Below are 15022 nucleotides of genomic sequence, written 5' to 3' on the forward strand. Positions count from 1 at the left end.
GGGAACGTCACCCAGCCTTGGTGACACAGAGCAGTGGTCCTGCATCAACCCATGGGCTGGGTCAGGACTCCGAGAGCTGGCTGTGGGCAGAGCACGCTTGGGGATCCCGGCAAGAGGTCCCAGGCACAGCCCCAGCTTGTGCCAGCAGTGGGGAACCCTCCCTGCCCCTACCCTTGTGCCTTTCCATCACAGCCAGACGTGAAGAGCACAGCCGCATGCCTGCAGCACACACAAACATCCCATTTATTATTTGACACCAAGAAAATCACAGCCTTGGAAAAAGTCAGGCTCCCTGCAAAAATAAATTAGTCATATTTTTCAAGCAAGGGGCCTGGGTGAGCAGGTTCCCGTTGGCCAGCAGCACAGGCTGCAGTGGCATGGACAGTGCGAGCTGCCCCAAGCCCACAGGGTCTGGCGGGGTGGGGGTGAAGTCCCACCTGGGCCAGTGCAAGGGGCAGCTCCCCCTCCCACATCATCATTATTGGGCATCATCATCATTATTGGGAACGGGGAGGGGGTTTCAGCTGGGGATCCCAAGCTGCTCCCCAGCACCCAAGGAGAAGGTGCAGCAGACGGGACAGCCGTGTCCATCTGCTCCATGCCTGTGCCATGGGCAACAGGGGCTAATGTCTCGTGGATGGACGGGGGATTTTGTACAAGTTGAATGCGGGTGGCCTGCAAAAGCAAAAGTCACCTGTGTCACCCCCAGCCAGAAAGGGGAGCATGGGACAGCCCAGGATGCACAGGGATGGCCAAATGTCACCCCCCCCCCCATCGCCCAGCCCCACAGGAAAGAGGGTACAGAGACCCCTCACCCCACCCATTTGGGGGAGGCTGTGAGCAGCAGCACCTCCAGATTTAGGAGTGTGGGAAGATGATGGCAGGACCCCAGAACAGTCTATGCTGCAGAGGTCCCACCTCCCCCGTCCCCCTGGTACCAGCACAACTCCTTGGCCTGCACTTGCCCTGTTCCCCTCCTCGCCCCTCTCCCTCTGTGCCCTGTCCCCCCTCATGCCACACAAGTTGCCCCCCACCCCACACAGGGAGCTGGCACTGCTACTTACATCTCCAAGGCTTCATTCCTGGAAGGGAGAAAGAAGAGGGGTCAGTGTCAGTGGGGCAAAAAGATGCCTCCTGGGACAGCCCAGCACCTCCCTGTGGGACAAGGTCTCCCCCAGGGCACACAAGGAGGACATGGTGGGCTGTGTGGTGCTGTGGTCCCCTCCATCCCAGCTGCCCCACCTGGACACAGAGCATGGGCTCCTGCAGCCCCCCTGAACTTTCCTGCCCCCAGAGCATCACTGCTGCTTCCCCGGGCAGGCAGAGCGGGGCCCCACACTCGCCAGCTCAGTGGGACACAGCTCCCCCCGCCACGATTTCAGTTCCCCCAAGATTCCTTGGCAGCTGAGCCCATGTCTCCAGCCAGCTCAGCAGCAGGGGGAAGCGAAAGGCACCGGGGCCACCAGTGGGAGCCCTGGGCATGCTGCAGGCAAGGCACAGCCTGGCTCAGCACCACATCCTGCACACACCACGTACAACCTCAGCACGGGTCCTGGGAGAGCCAGGGCGCGGAGCGAGGAGGCGGGGGACAGGCAGGGAGGAAGGCTGGCTAGGGCCACACTGGGCATGGGAGTGCTGCAAACCCTGGCTCCCCAGGTTGCTGCGGAGGGGTGGCAGGTGGGGGGCCAGGTCTGGGGAACCCCCAGAAACCGGCTGCACTGCAGGGCCAAGCTGGAGCCCTCAGCAGTTGGAAATCCAAGTGGAAACTGCTCACTGTCCTCAGGGGTCGGCAGCTGTGCTGGCGGTGGGGCTGCAGGTCAGAGGGCCCAGGAGGGATGGGGAAAGGGCCCCAGAGGGCTGGGGGGCAGCCCCAGGGTGCCAGCAGCCGTGGGCGTGTGAGCCAGCACTGCACCCTCGTGGCAACGGTGCCGACCATGCAGCACGGGTGCAATCTGCATGGCATCCAGCTGTGCTCCTATTTTGGGGCCCCAGCACAAAAAATGGTGCAAAGCCAGAGCAAGTCCAGTGGTGGACCCCCAAGCCGTGCTACGGGTGCAGCCCATGCTGTGCAAGCCGGGCTCCTTCCTCCAAGGTGGTCGCATGCACCTTCAACTGCCCAAAGCAGGGTTGCAGAGCAGACAGAGCCAGGCTCTTCTCCAAAGCATATCCATTCTGGGAGGGTGAAGGTCCCAAGCCACCACCCTGCCTCCGCCAGCCCACATTACTTTAGGATCAGCCCCATGCGCTGCCAAGGGACACGTGAAGGGACAGTTTGCAGTGTGCGGGTGGGACCCCAGACTCAGCATGGATGCAGGGGGTGGGCAGCTCCTCACCTGTAGACATCAGCAATGTTCATGCGCCGGTAAAACTTGGCGAGTCTGACTGCCAGGATGATGCTGGGCAGCAGGAAGATGGTACACCAGCCCAGGCTGAACCAGAAGGTGTTCTGGGTGCAGGGGGAGAGCCATCAGGCCTCGGACAGCAACTGGGAGGGCCTCTTCCACTCCCAGCCCCCCCCAAAGACCACCCACCCACCCCCTCTCACAGCCTGGCCTTTGCTCTCAGCCACAGCAATCCGCCGGAGAGATGCTGAGCCCTGCTTGCTCAGGACAGAGATGGGTACCCCTCATTCTGTACATGAGGGGGACAAGGGGACCTCACTGACACCCCACACACATGCGTCACCCCACACACTGCTGCCCCACTCACCAGAGAGTCCAGGATGTAGTCGCAGGTGATGACCTCCACGTTATCCAGGGTCTGAGCTATGGGCTTGCAACGTGCCACATCTCCCGTCAGCTGGGGACACGGTGGGAACAGGACATGTCAGTGTCCCCAATACCCTGCAGTCTGTCCTTCCCTTTCCTCCACCCCACCGAGGAAGGCTCAACTCACCCTGCTCTTAGCCCAGGAGATGTAGGTCTCAAAGAAGTCCAACAGCTCCTCCAGGAAGGCCCACGTCTCCTGGGAGGGGGCAAGCAAAGAGTGGAGATACTGCACCCCCAGCACCCTCCATGCCCCATGTCCCCTCCATATCAGGATCAGAGCTGTCAGACCACCTCGACCCAGCAGCAATGGGGCTGCAAGCCCTGCCCTGGCCCCTTGCCTGGTGTGCCATAAGGGGAGGGGGCACCCAGGGGTGCAGGGGACCCCTGGGGAAGGACAAGCAGCCAGACATTGCTTGGCATCCCTGTGCAGAGGGAGGTCTTGGTGTGGGGGTCCAGTCATATCCCCCCTGGGTGGCCAGGCAGCAGGGCAAGGCAAGCTCACGTTCTTGATGATGTTTGCCATCTCCTTGTCCAGGAACTCCTGGGTTTCGCTGGCTTTTTCCACCGCAGCTTTTGTCTGTGCCTGAGGTGAAAGGTGCTCTCGGCAGTGTGATGGGGTAAGTGGGGTCCCCACATGTCCCCCACCCGGCATGGCAGCAATCCCTGGGGTGCAGCATCTCTGAGCTGTGGTGTCCCCAGCAGTCACACGCCGGTACAGCCCAAGTACCTTGGGTGGAGGGACTCTGCACTTGGCAGTGACCGTGGCGTGGGCCCCCTCCCTCTGCCCCATGAGCAGCCCCTACAGTGCATGTCTGGGGAGTCCCACACAGCCACCAGCCCCCCAGACTGCACGTTAGCCCCCACCATCTCCACTGCAGGACCTCAAGGGCACTTTGCAAGGTGCCCCACACTGGGGTGCACTCAGGAGGTCCCCTTGTGCAGCTTACCTCCAGCTGGGCAGCCCTGCTCTGCACCAAGTGGATGTTCTTCTTCAGGCTTTGCTGGGGATGGAGAGAGAGGAGTCAGAGACACAGACCCCATGGCTCAGCCAAGACCCCACCAGCAGTCTCCAAGCTCTGGGGAAGCCCAAGCCAGCACCCTCCAGCACCTTCCCCACCCCAGCATTGCTCACCAGCGGCCCAGAGAAGCTCATCTGCATCTCCTTGTCCAGGTCCCTCAGGTTGCGAGCATCAGCCTTCAGGTCCTCTGTCACGCTGGCGCCCTGGAGGAGATGCGGTCAGCAGTGGCCACCGGCATGGGGTCTCTGCCCCACCACAGCCATCTGATGGGGGACCAGGCTGGAGAAAAGAGCTGGACGAGGGTGAAGGGCCTCGCCTCCCCTCAGCACCCAGGCAGGTCTGCGGAGGAGCCCCCACAGCCTGTGGCTTTGGGGACAGGGTGGCCGTGGCCCCGGGTGCCATGATCTCTCACCGCTTTGCCTGCCAGCTGCTCCAGCTCTGCAGCCAGATCCAGGAGGCTTCCCTGGGTCACGTTCCGATCCAGCTGGAAAAGGCAGAGACAGAGCCATGAGGATGGGAATGGGGCTCGTGCTGGGGGCCATACCCCATGCCTGTGGGGCAGAGTGGAGCCAGTGCCTCCTGGGTGGAAGAGGTGCCCAGCTGCCCCAAGGGGTGACACGGATGGCAGGGGACACCCTGGGAGCCTGCAGTGGGACTCCCACAGCAGCAAAGGGGAGGGGGCAACGGACCCCTCATCCCAACACCAGGCTGACCCCAGCCCACCTGCTCCAGGGTGGGGGTGAAGTCGGGGGGCTGCCAAGCCCGGCTGGCATTCAGCAAGTCTTTCTGGCTCTGGTTGAGCAGCAAGATGGGGCTCAGAGTGATGCTCATCTTCTCGAAGGCCGTGGAGATCTCTCCTGTGTACTGCCAGGACAAGGGGAGCCATGATAGTGCACAATGTCAGCCCCTCGCTGTCCCCCCCCAGCGCCAGCCCTGCGCCCCCAGCTGTCCCCCAGGACCCTGGCACCCCTGCACTCACCTGGCTGATGTTCAAGAGCTCGTCCAGGGACACGCTCTGGTCCAGGTGCAGCGTCTGCCACAGGGCAGCATCTTGCTGGCACTGCCTGCAGGAGGGGGGTGCAGGGCTGAAAAGGGGTGGACGAGGACCACCCCCTCCCAAAAGCATGTCCTCACCCGCATGGGCAAGTCGCACCTTGCTCTGTCGCTGGCATCGGAGCCTGCCTACAGCCGGGCATGTAGGCCAAGCTGCCCCCATCCCAGGGAGCATCCAAGGGCACCTCCCCACAGTGCCAAGGCTGGGACCCACCTGTACATCTCTGAGAAATTTGCTGTGCCACCCTCCTGGCCCAGCAGCTCCGACAGGTTGAAGCCAGGGATCAGGCCGGGGGTGTCCAGGAGCTGAGGGCAAGGGAAGAGATGGAGAAACTACACATGGTGTGGGGCGGGACACCTGGGAAGAGCATCCCAAACCAGCCAGTGCTGCCTCTGCTCCACCAGCAGCCCTCAGAAAGGTGGCAGTGGCTCTGGGCAGGGGTGTCTCCCCACAAGGAGCTCACCTGGAAGAGCTGCTGGCTGCGCCAGGACTCACACATGAGCATGTAGATGTTCCCCCCCAGCACAAAGGTGATCAGCACCAGCAGCATCAGCAGCCAGGAGAAGATGAAGCTGAAGCCAACCCCTCTGGCGGGACAGAGATGCCATAAGCACTTGAGGCCCCATGTCCAGTGTTGGTGCTAGCATTGCCTCCAGCTCGCAGATCCCAGACCCTGCTCACCCATCGCACCCCCAGCAATGCCAGGAAGCACCACCATTCCCACAAGCACATCTCCACTCTGCCTTTGGCCCCCGGAGCACAGCTGTGCTGTACCCTGGGGCTCGGATCCCAGCATATCTCCCCCAGCTTTGCAAGCCACCACCCACCTGCGCGTGGACTACACGCACACTGCCAGGGCCCCACTGGCAAGGGGCAAACAGGCTCCGTTCAAACACCTTTCACCAGCACCGTGTTTTACCCTCATGTTCACCACTTGCACAGCAAGTTGCCATGGCGGAGGCCATTAAGCCACAATAATTTGATGATTTAGGAGCTAGAGCATCCCCAGGCCAGCCCTGCCCGCCCATCCCACCGCTCCCACTGGCGTTCTCAGCAGCTGAGGGAGCCTCACGCCATGAAGAAGTTCCCGCCGGCATTGGAGAGGCTGCTGCGCTGCGTGGGCAGCACGTTTTCCTTCAGCCCCAGGGGCCCCAGCAGCAGCCCAGTGATGTTGCAGAGGACCACGAGCAGCACCATGCAGCACAGGAGGACACACACGCTCCACCTGGGGCAAGAGGAGGGACAGGAGTCAAACAGCAGGACCTGGCACCCCGAGCAGTGCCTGGCATCCCATCAGCTGCCGGCCTGGGGAGGAAAAAGCCCCCAGGCAATGTGGCAGAGAAGGGGCATGGGTGGCTGCAAGGTGCAGCTCTGGCTACCCTGCACCCACAGTCCCACCGTTGAGCAAGCCCCCAGCTCTGGCAACCAGAGGATCGAGAGCCTGAGCCTCTCCAGACAAGGGAGCCAGGAGATGGAGCAGCCCCTCGCCTGCCTGAGCCCATCCAAGGCGATGATCGGCTCCCTGTACTCCTCCAGCACCGACGTGGCGTTGCCCACAAAGGACCCGACATTCTCCTCCACATCCGTGAGCGGCAACTGCTCCTGCAAGCTCCTGATCTGCTGTCTGACAAGGCCCAGCTGGTCCTGGGTCTCTGCAGGGGATAGGGACAGGTTGGTGCTGAGAACTGCTGCCTGGGTCCTGCTCGTCTGGGGCAGGTGAGCCTGGGGCAGCAGGGACTGGGAGAGGATGGGAAGGGGATGACTTTGGTCACAGATGGCATCAGCTTAATAGCACATGGGCACCTGGGGACAGCCAGGGCTGCAGGCAGTGGGGTGGCAGCAGGGGAGGTCCTCAGGCAGGGATGGGATGAGAACGGAGCATGGAGCCCAGGGAAAAGGGCAATTTGGCACACGGGGCACAAAGCCCTGCTTACCTGTCACCACGTCCTGGGACTGCTCTTGCACCTTGGCAGGAGTCGTGTCCAGCGTGCTGTTAACCTGTGTCGGGGGGGACACAGTACAGCTCACGTTCCAGCCCGCAGCCCAGGGCTGAGTGGCACATCCCCTCCATCCCCAGATCCCGGTGGCACAGGACAGCCAGGCTCCCCCAGCACCCAGCCCTGACCATGCCAGCGCCCAGGGCTGGCAGGCACAGTGGGCAGGCTCCGGCCAAGGCAGACCTCCGGCCAGCCCTTCCCTCCTTGTGACGGCAATCAGCTCCCAGAGGGGCTCTTCCCAAGCCACCCCCTCTAGCACAGCCCCAGCAGTGCCAGGAGCACCCAACCCTCTGCCTGGGTGCAGGGGGGAACCCCTTACCTTCTCTAAATTGTCTGCTATGTTGGAGCCAAACACATCACCCAGCGCCTCCAGCTGCTGCTCCACACTGGGGATCTGCGGGGAAGAGCCTGGGGTGAGGGGGCTGCGGGAGGCTGGGGAGGGGGCTGCGGGGGGCCCCTTGCCCCGTACCCTGCCCCTCCTCACCATGCTGAAGTTGGTGCTGAAGGCGAGGCCGTCCAGGGACACGCTGCCGCAGGGGTGGTCGCAGCGCTGCAGGGTCTGGTTGATGCTGTCCCGCAGGCTGGCCAGCCGCTGGCTGTAGTTGCTCTGCAGCTCCTTGAGATGCGAGTGAGTGCCGGTGATGTTGCTGAAGGCGTCCGCCAGCGTCTCCATCCCTGGGGAGACAGCGGGGCTCGTGACCTCATCCTGCCAGCGCAGCGTGGGCTTGTCCTCACCCAGCCGAGTCTTGGGGACCCATCCAAAAATGCAATGCAGGGGCACTCCACCCCACTCCAAAGTCCCAGCATTTGCCCCAGGCTGGAGTTGCAGTGGCCAGATGGACTCCCCTTCCCAGGGGGGCTTACCCAAACCTGCTGAAGCCCCCCAGGCATGCACCTGCCCCAGCATCCCCCTGAATCCCCTCCAAGGTCCTGCTGGCCCCCCAGGGATGGGGCCACTACCTTGCAAGAGGCTCTGGAGGGATCCCAGAGCCCCATCCGTGCTGCTCCTGATGCCCGAGACGATCATGCCACCCAGGTTGGGCCCAATTTCTGTGGAGATGGGAGAGACGGTGTCAATGACAGGACCCCCGACAGCGGGACCTGGCTGCCCTGAGCAGCCTGGGGCTTGCAGGAGAGCTGCCGAAAACAGTTGCCCTCATGGGACCCCATCCCACACCCACCCTCCAGGCAAGGTGGACAGAGGGGTGACCTCCACCCTGCCACCACCTGCATCACCCTCCCGAGAGGGGCCTGAATGGGCAAAAGCAGCAGCTGGAGCGGAGCGGGAGCCTGGAGGAGCCCCCAAACCTACTGCCTTTAGACATCTCCACGAGAACCAGCTCAGCGGCTCCGAGGGTCAGCAACCATCTGCAGCACCCCTGAGCCACCTCCACTCCCCAGGCACCCCCGGGATGCCTCAGCCCCCCCTCTGCCGCACACCCTCACCCTGGACACTGCGGTTGGCGTGGCCCAGCGGGACGTCGCTGCTGTCGATGATAAAATTGATTTGCTAGAGGGACAGAGATGGGGTGTCAATGCAGGTGGGGACCCTTCCCCACCTCCAGCTCCACTGTCACACTTCCCCAGGGGGGCTCTTTGCCCCCCACCGGGCACCCCAGCCAGGACAAGGGGACCAGGCGTGCCTGGGGGATGGAAGCCAGGTAGGTGCGGAGGTTGTCCAGGGTGTCATTGACGTTGGGGAAGGTGCCACACACAGCCTGGGAGAAACGAGTGTTGCTGACGAAGGCGCAGATGTCACCAGCCCTGCAAGGGAAGGGTGGCAGGGTGAGCACGCGGGGAGCTCAGGCCTGATGCTCCCACTCAGGATCCTCCAAATCCACCCGCACTGACCACAGGCTGCAGGGTCAGGAGTGCACCGCTGAGCCCTGCTTCCAGAGCATCCCAGCGAGTGCCCTGCACACAGCCAAGGGAACAGAGAGGAGTGACAGACGCAGGAAACTGAGGCACGGGGGAGCCCAGTGCCTGGCGCACCCACATTTCCCCGCAGCAAAGCCATCGGGAAGGGTCTGCGCAGTGCCAATGCACAGCCCCCCCCGGGCCAGCTCCCTACCGCCGCTGCTTCCTCTCTTTTGTCCAGCCAAGCCGGGATCTACTCCTGTGAACAATGGCAGCTCCCTGGCATGGCCACCAAGCGCCGGCATTTCCACCCGCCCTCAGGTTCTGCCTGGAGCCTCCCGGCCAGCGCACTCACAGGAGGAGACCAGAGACCAGCAGGACAGAGGTCCAGAGCGCCCGGCGCTTGCAGCCCATGCACCGACGCTGCTTCTGGTACATGCGGCCCCCACAGTTCCCACAGCAGCGGCAGCAGCAGAAGCAGAATCCCACCAGAGGCACGAGGATGATGAAGAGCAGCCCACTGGCCACGCAGACCAGGAAACCCAGTTCGTAGAGCAGCAGCTGCGAGAAGAAGAATGAGAGGCAGCGTAACACTGGTGCCCCTGAAGGCTCTCCAGCTCTGAGGGTCCTGTCCAGACCCCCACGGGACCCCCCAGGGGCTTGCACATCTCCCCTTGCTGCTGCCCAGCACCTGGGGCTCAGCCTGAGAGCAGCACCCGCCAGCAGCCCTCAGCCCATGGTGGTCTGGGACTGCCGGCTCCCTGCCCCGGCTGCCCACTCACCTCCTGAACTTGCTCCCTGACTGTGTCCTGGCTCTGGGGCTGCTGAAACTCTGTGATCAGTTCTGCGGGACAAGGAGGGAAGGCAGTGAGTAGGTGCTGGGCCCTGGGGGGCTCTCCGGGAGTGCCCCACACCCTGCTCACCCCAGAGAGGGGGTCCCAGCACCGGGCACCACCTCCAGCACTGTGGCTCAGAGCGGCTGTGAGCGCATGGCATGATTCTCCCTTCCAGCTGTCCCTCCCCGGCCATCATGTCACACAGCCCTTTTGCACCCAGGAAAAGCGCTGCCAGCCCCCAGGCTCTCAGGGGTCCACCAAGCAATGGGGTCCTCGCCCCAGCAGGCACCGGGGGCAAGCTTGGGGGAGGATGCTTCGACAACCACCTTGGGCTGCCCTCGTGCACCCCAGCCCCAGGCAGATGCCTGGCCAGCACTGCCAGTGTGGGATGGGTGCTGGGGCAAAGTTCCCCCACTGCCTCTTTCATCCCCAGGGCTCACCCCGTGCCCCATGGCCTCATTACAAGCCATGCCGGCACACGGTGCTATGTGATTGTACCCCGGTATCTATGCGACACGAACAAGGCCACAAAGCCATTGCGTTTTTTGCCAGCCACGCATTTGCCTGCAAGTTGCTGGCTCAGGGACTAAGCCCAGCAAAGGAGGAAGCACAAGTGCCGGCAGGCAGAGTGGTAAAACCCGTCCCCAGGTGGGCAGCACTTGCCCTGGGGCATCAAACAGCCGCAGGGTGCTGGCATCGCCCGTGCCAACCTGTAGCTGCTTTGGGACAGAGCTGTGCCAGCAACACATCCCCTTGGAGGTGAAGGAGGGAGGGCGAGCGCTGGCAAGCAGGGCAGTGCGCAGGGGGTGCCGCCCCAAACACACATTGTCACCTGCAAGCACAGAGAGCTGCAAGCCAGGCAAGGACCCTGCAAACTCGCAGGTAGCATGGGGTTTGCCGCTCTGCACCTTTTGTTGGGACCTGGGATGAAGATGCCTGGAGGGAGGATGGGGCAGGACTCTGAAAGGTGGCTCTGCCACCAAAGCCTGTCCAGGGGCCCGCCTGAAACTACCCCACAGTTGTGATAGGACATGGGCAGGACACAGCTGGCAGTCCTCAGGGACCCCACTCCATTTCCCCTACCGCATACCCCTCCTAACCCAGTACCCCTGCATTTAAATGCTGGATGCACAGTCACCAGTGCAGAGGACTCAGACTCAACTGGGACCCTGCAGCTCCGAGCAGCCCTGAACCCATCACCAGCCCCCCACTACCATGCACCCACCTATGGGCAGGGCGTTGGGCTGCACCAGCCGCAGGAAGCCATGCGCCATCCCCACCAGGCCCGGCATGCTGCTCCCCGGCGCCTCGGGGCCGGGGCCGTACACAGGCTGCGAGATGTTCCCCAGCTCCATTGTGGCAGGTCCAGCGGGCGCCTGGGCACAGAGAGGGGCTGTCAGTGTTGTTGGGGCGCAGGGCCACCCAGCCTGTCCTGCCTCTGAGCAGGAAATGTGGGGAAGAAAAATCAGGCACCTGTCAGCTTCTGCCCGGAAGGAAAGAGCTGCAGGAGAGCACCGAGGAGGGATGGGGAGTCCCGGGAGCAGTGGGGTGAGGGGCCAGGCAGGAGGCGCCCACGAGGGACCAGAGGGGCTGTGGGGAATGAAGCGGAGACGAAGCACTTACCCTGTCCTCTGGCACCTCTGCGCCCACGTCTGCCGCAGGGCCTGGCCGCACAGCGACAGCGCCCGGGCTTTACAGTTTGTTTAAGTTTCAGTTGTGATTGCTGAAAAGCTGCTTGCCAGGATGCCGCAGTTGCCCCACCCTGCCCCAGCCACCTCCTGGCACCCGGCCACCCCGGGCCGCCTCTCCATACCCAAGTCAGGGTCACCCCCAACCCATCCCGGTGTGGGCACCAGGGAGAAGCCCCGGTCCTTGCCCTCCGCGGAGCTCCCATGCCCCTTCTGCTTTCCTCCTGTGCCGACCCAGGAGCTGGGTGACCCATGGTGGTCTCCAGGGCAGCCATCCCGCCTGCTCCACCCCAGCACCAGCTGCATCCCTTCAGGATGGGGTGCACTGGACTGGCCGCAGAACCAGGTTTCTCATTTAAAAAACCTTCCCAAATGGGGCATTGCAGCACAGCCAGCATTTCCCACACACACCGTGATCCCCCCGAGCGAGGGACAGCCTCAGGGGCCCCCAGAAGGGGTTTTTCCCCCAAGGCTAGAGGTCTGCCAGCGGCTGCCCTTCTCCATCTCCCCCCCCCGCCCGCCAAGGAGGTCTCCCACGCGTGGCTCTACCCCTGCCACCGCCCCGTGGTCCTTAACCCCGGCCCCGCCGCCGGGGTCCCGCCGGAGCTCCGGGACCCGCAGCCGGGGGCAGGGGCGGGCAGGAGTCTCTCCCGGTTGTGCCGCGGACGCACCCCGTGGGCGCGGGGCGGGTGCCCCGGGGGTCGCGTCCCGGCGGGCGGCGGCGGGAGCTCCACGGCACAGCTCCGCACCGAGACCGCGGCGCGGGCGGCCCCGGGAGGGGTGGGCAGGGCCGGACGGAGCCGCCTCTTCCGCCCCGTCCCCCCCCGGGGTCTGCCTGGGGCCTGCGGCCGCCCCGGCCCCCGCCTTTGCCGGGAGGGAGCCCCCCGCCCCGGGGGGACCCCGGCTCCTGCCCCATCCCACCCTGACATCCTGCCCTGTCCCACCTGGGAGAGCCGGCTGCCCGCAGAGCCCGGCCCCTCTGCCCCATGCCCAGGTGATGCTCCCTCCCAGCCCCACAGAGACCCAGTGCTGGCCCCTCCAGCAGCCCACCCTGCCACAGCCCCCGTGCTCAGAGCCCCCCACGCTGCCCACCTTGCCCCCATGCCAGCCCTCAGCCATGCCCTACACCTCCCTCCCCGGGGCAGCCGGAGCCCCCAGCGTGTTCCTTGGCCCCAGCCCCGTGTCCCTGCGTGGGGCACCACGTGCTTTTGACACCACGAGGGAGTCCAGGTGAGCCGTACCCATACACCCTTTGCACAGCCGGGCTCCCTGTCCCCCCCCCCCCCCCCCCCCGTGCTGATGGCTTGCTGGCTGCCACCTCCCAGGTTACTGCTTACCTTTCACCGGCACAAGCAGGCATCGCTGCTCTCCGTGACCTTGGGCAAAGGTGGCACGGGGAGGAAGGCAGCCCTGCCTTGGGGTTTCCTCCTGGCCTGGCCTGTGCTGGGTGCCAGGGTACCGCGTGGGACCCTCCAGCTCTGCACTGGCACTGGCGCAGGGCAGCAGAGGACACAGATGCATCCCCCCAAAAAAGGTAAAAAAATAAAAAGTGGGAACTAGCAAGTTTCTCACAGTGCTGGGGCTGATGTGGAAGAGAGGTTTGGGGTTTCACGGGCATCCTTGGGCTTTCCAGCTCAGACCTCAATCCCAAAGTTTTGCCTCGGGGCACTCTGCCAGCTCCCAGGGGCAGGGGGCATGCGTGGAGCTGGGCATCGGGGACCCTGCATGGGAGGAGACTGGCTGCCTGGGGTGCTGCACTCCCCCAAATCAGCGTGTGCCCAGCTCCCACAGCCACGTGTGGGCAGGATCCGGTCAGGCATCTGTGGGATCCTTCACAGATGGATCATCAGATGATGCATGGCTGCATCAGATCTGCTTCTGCAGGAAGCCCCCTTCAGCCCAGGGCATCCCGCTGAGGCTGCTAGAGCTCGGTGCACGTTGGGAGCGAGGGTGTTGACTTGTCAGCCTGGGGTGCCACCACACCACAGGCTCACTGGGACCACCGTGCTCCCACCATGCCACCGTGCATCCCACCAGCCATGGGCTCCCACCATGGCACAGGTATCCTGCAGCCTCCCGGACCCCAGCCCTGTCCAGGGAAGGATGGCAAGGTGGCATCCCTCGATGCAGATGTCAACCCGAGCCCTGCCCCTGCTCTGAAGACATGGGTCCATCCTGCCCCCACCCACAGCTGCATCAGCCCTATTTTCAGAGCCTGGATTCCCCCACATCCCTTTTTCCTCCCCCATTACTGCCAGATCTGCCTTTGCCCCAGCATTACCCACAGCCGCAGGCTCTTTGCCCTGCACATTTGGCTGGGGGGGGTTGCACTGGATGAGGCACCCCCAGTTTAAGCTCACTGTGTCCCCATGGCTGGGTGCTGGACCCAGCTGCATCCAAACCCCCCATCCAGTGGGGACGGCAAAATGCCATCTCTGGGGTCAGCTATCTGCCCTGGTCTGGTGGAAATGGGGACCAGCATCTTTCCACCAGTGCTGGCACAGGGTCCCCCAGCTTCTAGATCAGGTTAGCCCCCATGGAAGCTGGTGCTGTGCCTCCCCAGCTGGGGGAGTCACCTCTTCCCCCCACCCCAGGACACTTCCAAGCTGCTCAGTTGCTGCTTCCCTGTTCCCACAGCAGGACCGTGCCGCCCCCACGGCTCCGCAGGGGTCATGCCCATCACCTTGGTGTCCGCGCAGGCCCCGCTTGTTTGCTCTGGCTCAGGGACAGGGCCGTTTCCCAGCAGCCCTGTGCCCCGTCCTTGCTGGGGTTTCTGCTTTCCATAGCGTGGCAGGGAGCCGGCCGGGGCCTGGCTGGGAACCAGCAGCCCGAGGCGAGCCAGCATCATCCCTGGGAGCACAGCGAGCCCTTGTGCCCACACCCCCTGCCAGGGCAGTGGGGGTACGAGGGGACCCCCTGCTGACTTGCCCACATTGGCCGGGTCCCATGCTCAGAAGTAAGCGCTCAGGACAGCCTCAAACCGAAAAGTCATTTTATTGGTACCATACATGACTCATAAATGGCACAAACTATGGAGGGGAGGAAGGGAAAAAAAAAAAAAGAAAAAAAAAGAAACAAAAAGGCATTACAGTGGGTCTGGGGAGGGGGGGGGGCAGCGAGGGGCTCCGCACCCTCCACGGGAGCCCAGCAGCATGGCGGCGAGAATCGTACCTTAATTGCAAAGCAGAGCCCCCCTCCCCGCCACACCGTGCTCCCGCCCTGGGAGCCTACCCCCCCCACACGCCAAGGAGCCATGGGGACCCCCGTGCCTGCGGCTGGGGGTCCAGGGGGCTGAGCTCTCCGCCTCCGGGCTGCCTGGGGAGGGGCCCAGGAGCTGACCCAGGCATCTCTCTGGGGATTTTGGGCTTGAGATCAGGCCAGGGCTGACCCAAGGGGCTCCCGCCTCCCTGCCCGACCCCAGCGACAGCAGGAGGGGGGACACGTGGGGGGATGTGGTGTGTCCCCAGCTCAGCCACCCCCACAGCCTCAGCCACAAGCGGGTGAGACGCAGGGTGCAGGCAACCGCCCTGTTGCAGCCAGAGACCCCGTGCAGGGGGCGGCCCCTCTGCGACACCCGCCAGTCCCCAGCCCCACGGGGCAGCGGGACATGCGCTGTGGAATCCCCGGCAGGGAGCTGGGGGGGGGGTGTCTGGTGGAGAGAGTGGGGTGTACCCCCCTCTCCCCCAAACTGCAGGGCTGCTCTGCCTGCCCTGGGCTCCTTTACACACACACAGACAGACACACAAACCTCTCGCACACGCACTCTTGCACACCCCACAACCCCCAACAGGGCAGCCCCCTCC

At 64.0% G+C, this 15022-nt stretch overlaps 1 protein-coding gene across 1 annotated transcript; it reads right to left on the reverse strand.

The window, feature by feature from the left end:
• Positions 1-514: 514 nt before the first annotated feature.
• Positions 515-11964, reverse strand: LOC104642597 (prominin-1-A). Its single transcript, XM_075758112.1, has 25 exons — positions 11891-11964; positions 10757-10907; positions 9478-9539; positions 9051-9256; positions 8482-8602; positions 8285-8348; positions 7799-7888; positions 7323-7513; positions 7158-7232; positions 6776-6839; positions 6334-6493; positions 5914-6066; positions 5305-5428; positions 5055-5146; positions 4767-4851; positions 4511-4651; positions 4200-4271; positions 3901-3990; positions 3716-3769; positions 3271-3351; positions 2896-2964; positions 2710-2799; positions 2334-2446; positions 1065-1082; positions 515-675 (listed from the first exon to the last, which is right to left on the reverse strand). Exons 2-25 carry the CDS (start codon positions 10884-10886, stop codon positions 624-626), a joined length of 2397 nt encoding a protein of 798 aa, XP_075614227.1. The 5' UTR covers positions 10887-10907; positions 11891-11964; the 3' UTR covers positions 515-623.
• Between the last annotated feature and the right edge of the window lie 3058 nt (positions 11965-15022).

Source organism: Balearica regulorum, chromosome 7, assembly GCF_011004875.1.
Source record: "Balearica regulorum gibbericeps isolate bBalReg1 chromosome 7, bBalReg1.pri, whole genome shotgun sequence".
Classification (NCBI taxonomy): domain Eukaryota; kingdom Metazoa; phylum Chordata; class Aves; order Gruiformes; family Gruidae; genus Balearica; species Balearica regulorum.

What these genes read in the sequence shown, in the direction of transcription:
- LOC104642597 (XM_075758112.1), bottom strand. Translation starts at nt 10,886, where the DNA reads ATGGAGCTGGGGAACATCTCGCAGCCTGTGTACGGCCCCGGCCCCGAG. An exon ending in ACCTGGCTTCCATCCCCCAG is followed by an intron (nt 8,349 to 8,481) that starts GCACGCCTGGTC and finishes CTGTCCCTCTAG; the next exon opens with CAAATCAATTTTATCATCGA. An exon ending in CGCCAACCGCAGTGTCCAGG is followed by an intron (nt 7,889 to 8,284) that starts GTGAGGGTGTGC and finishes CCATCTCCACAG; the next exon opens with AAATTGGGCCCAACCTGGGT.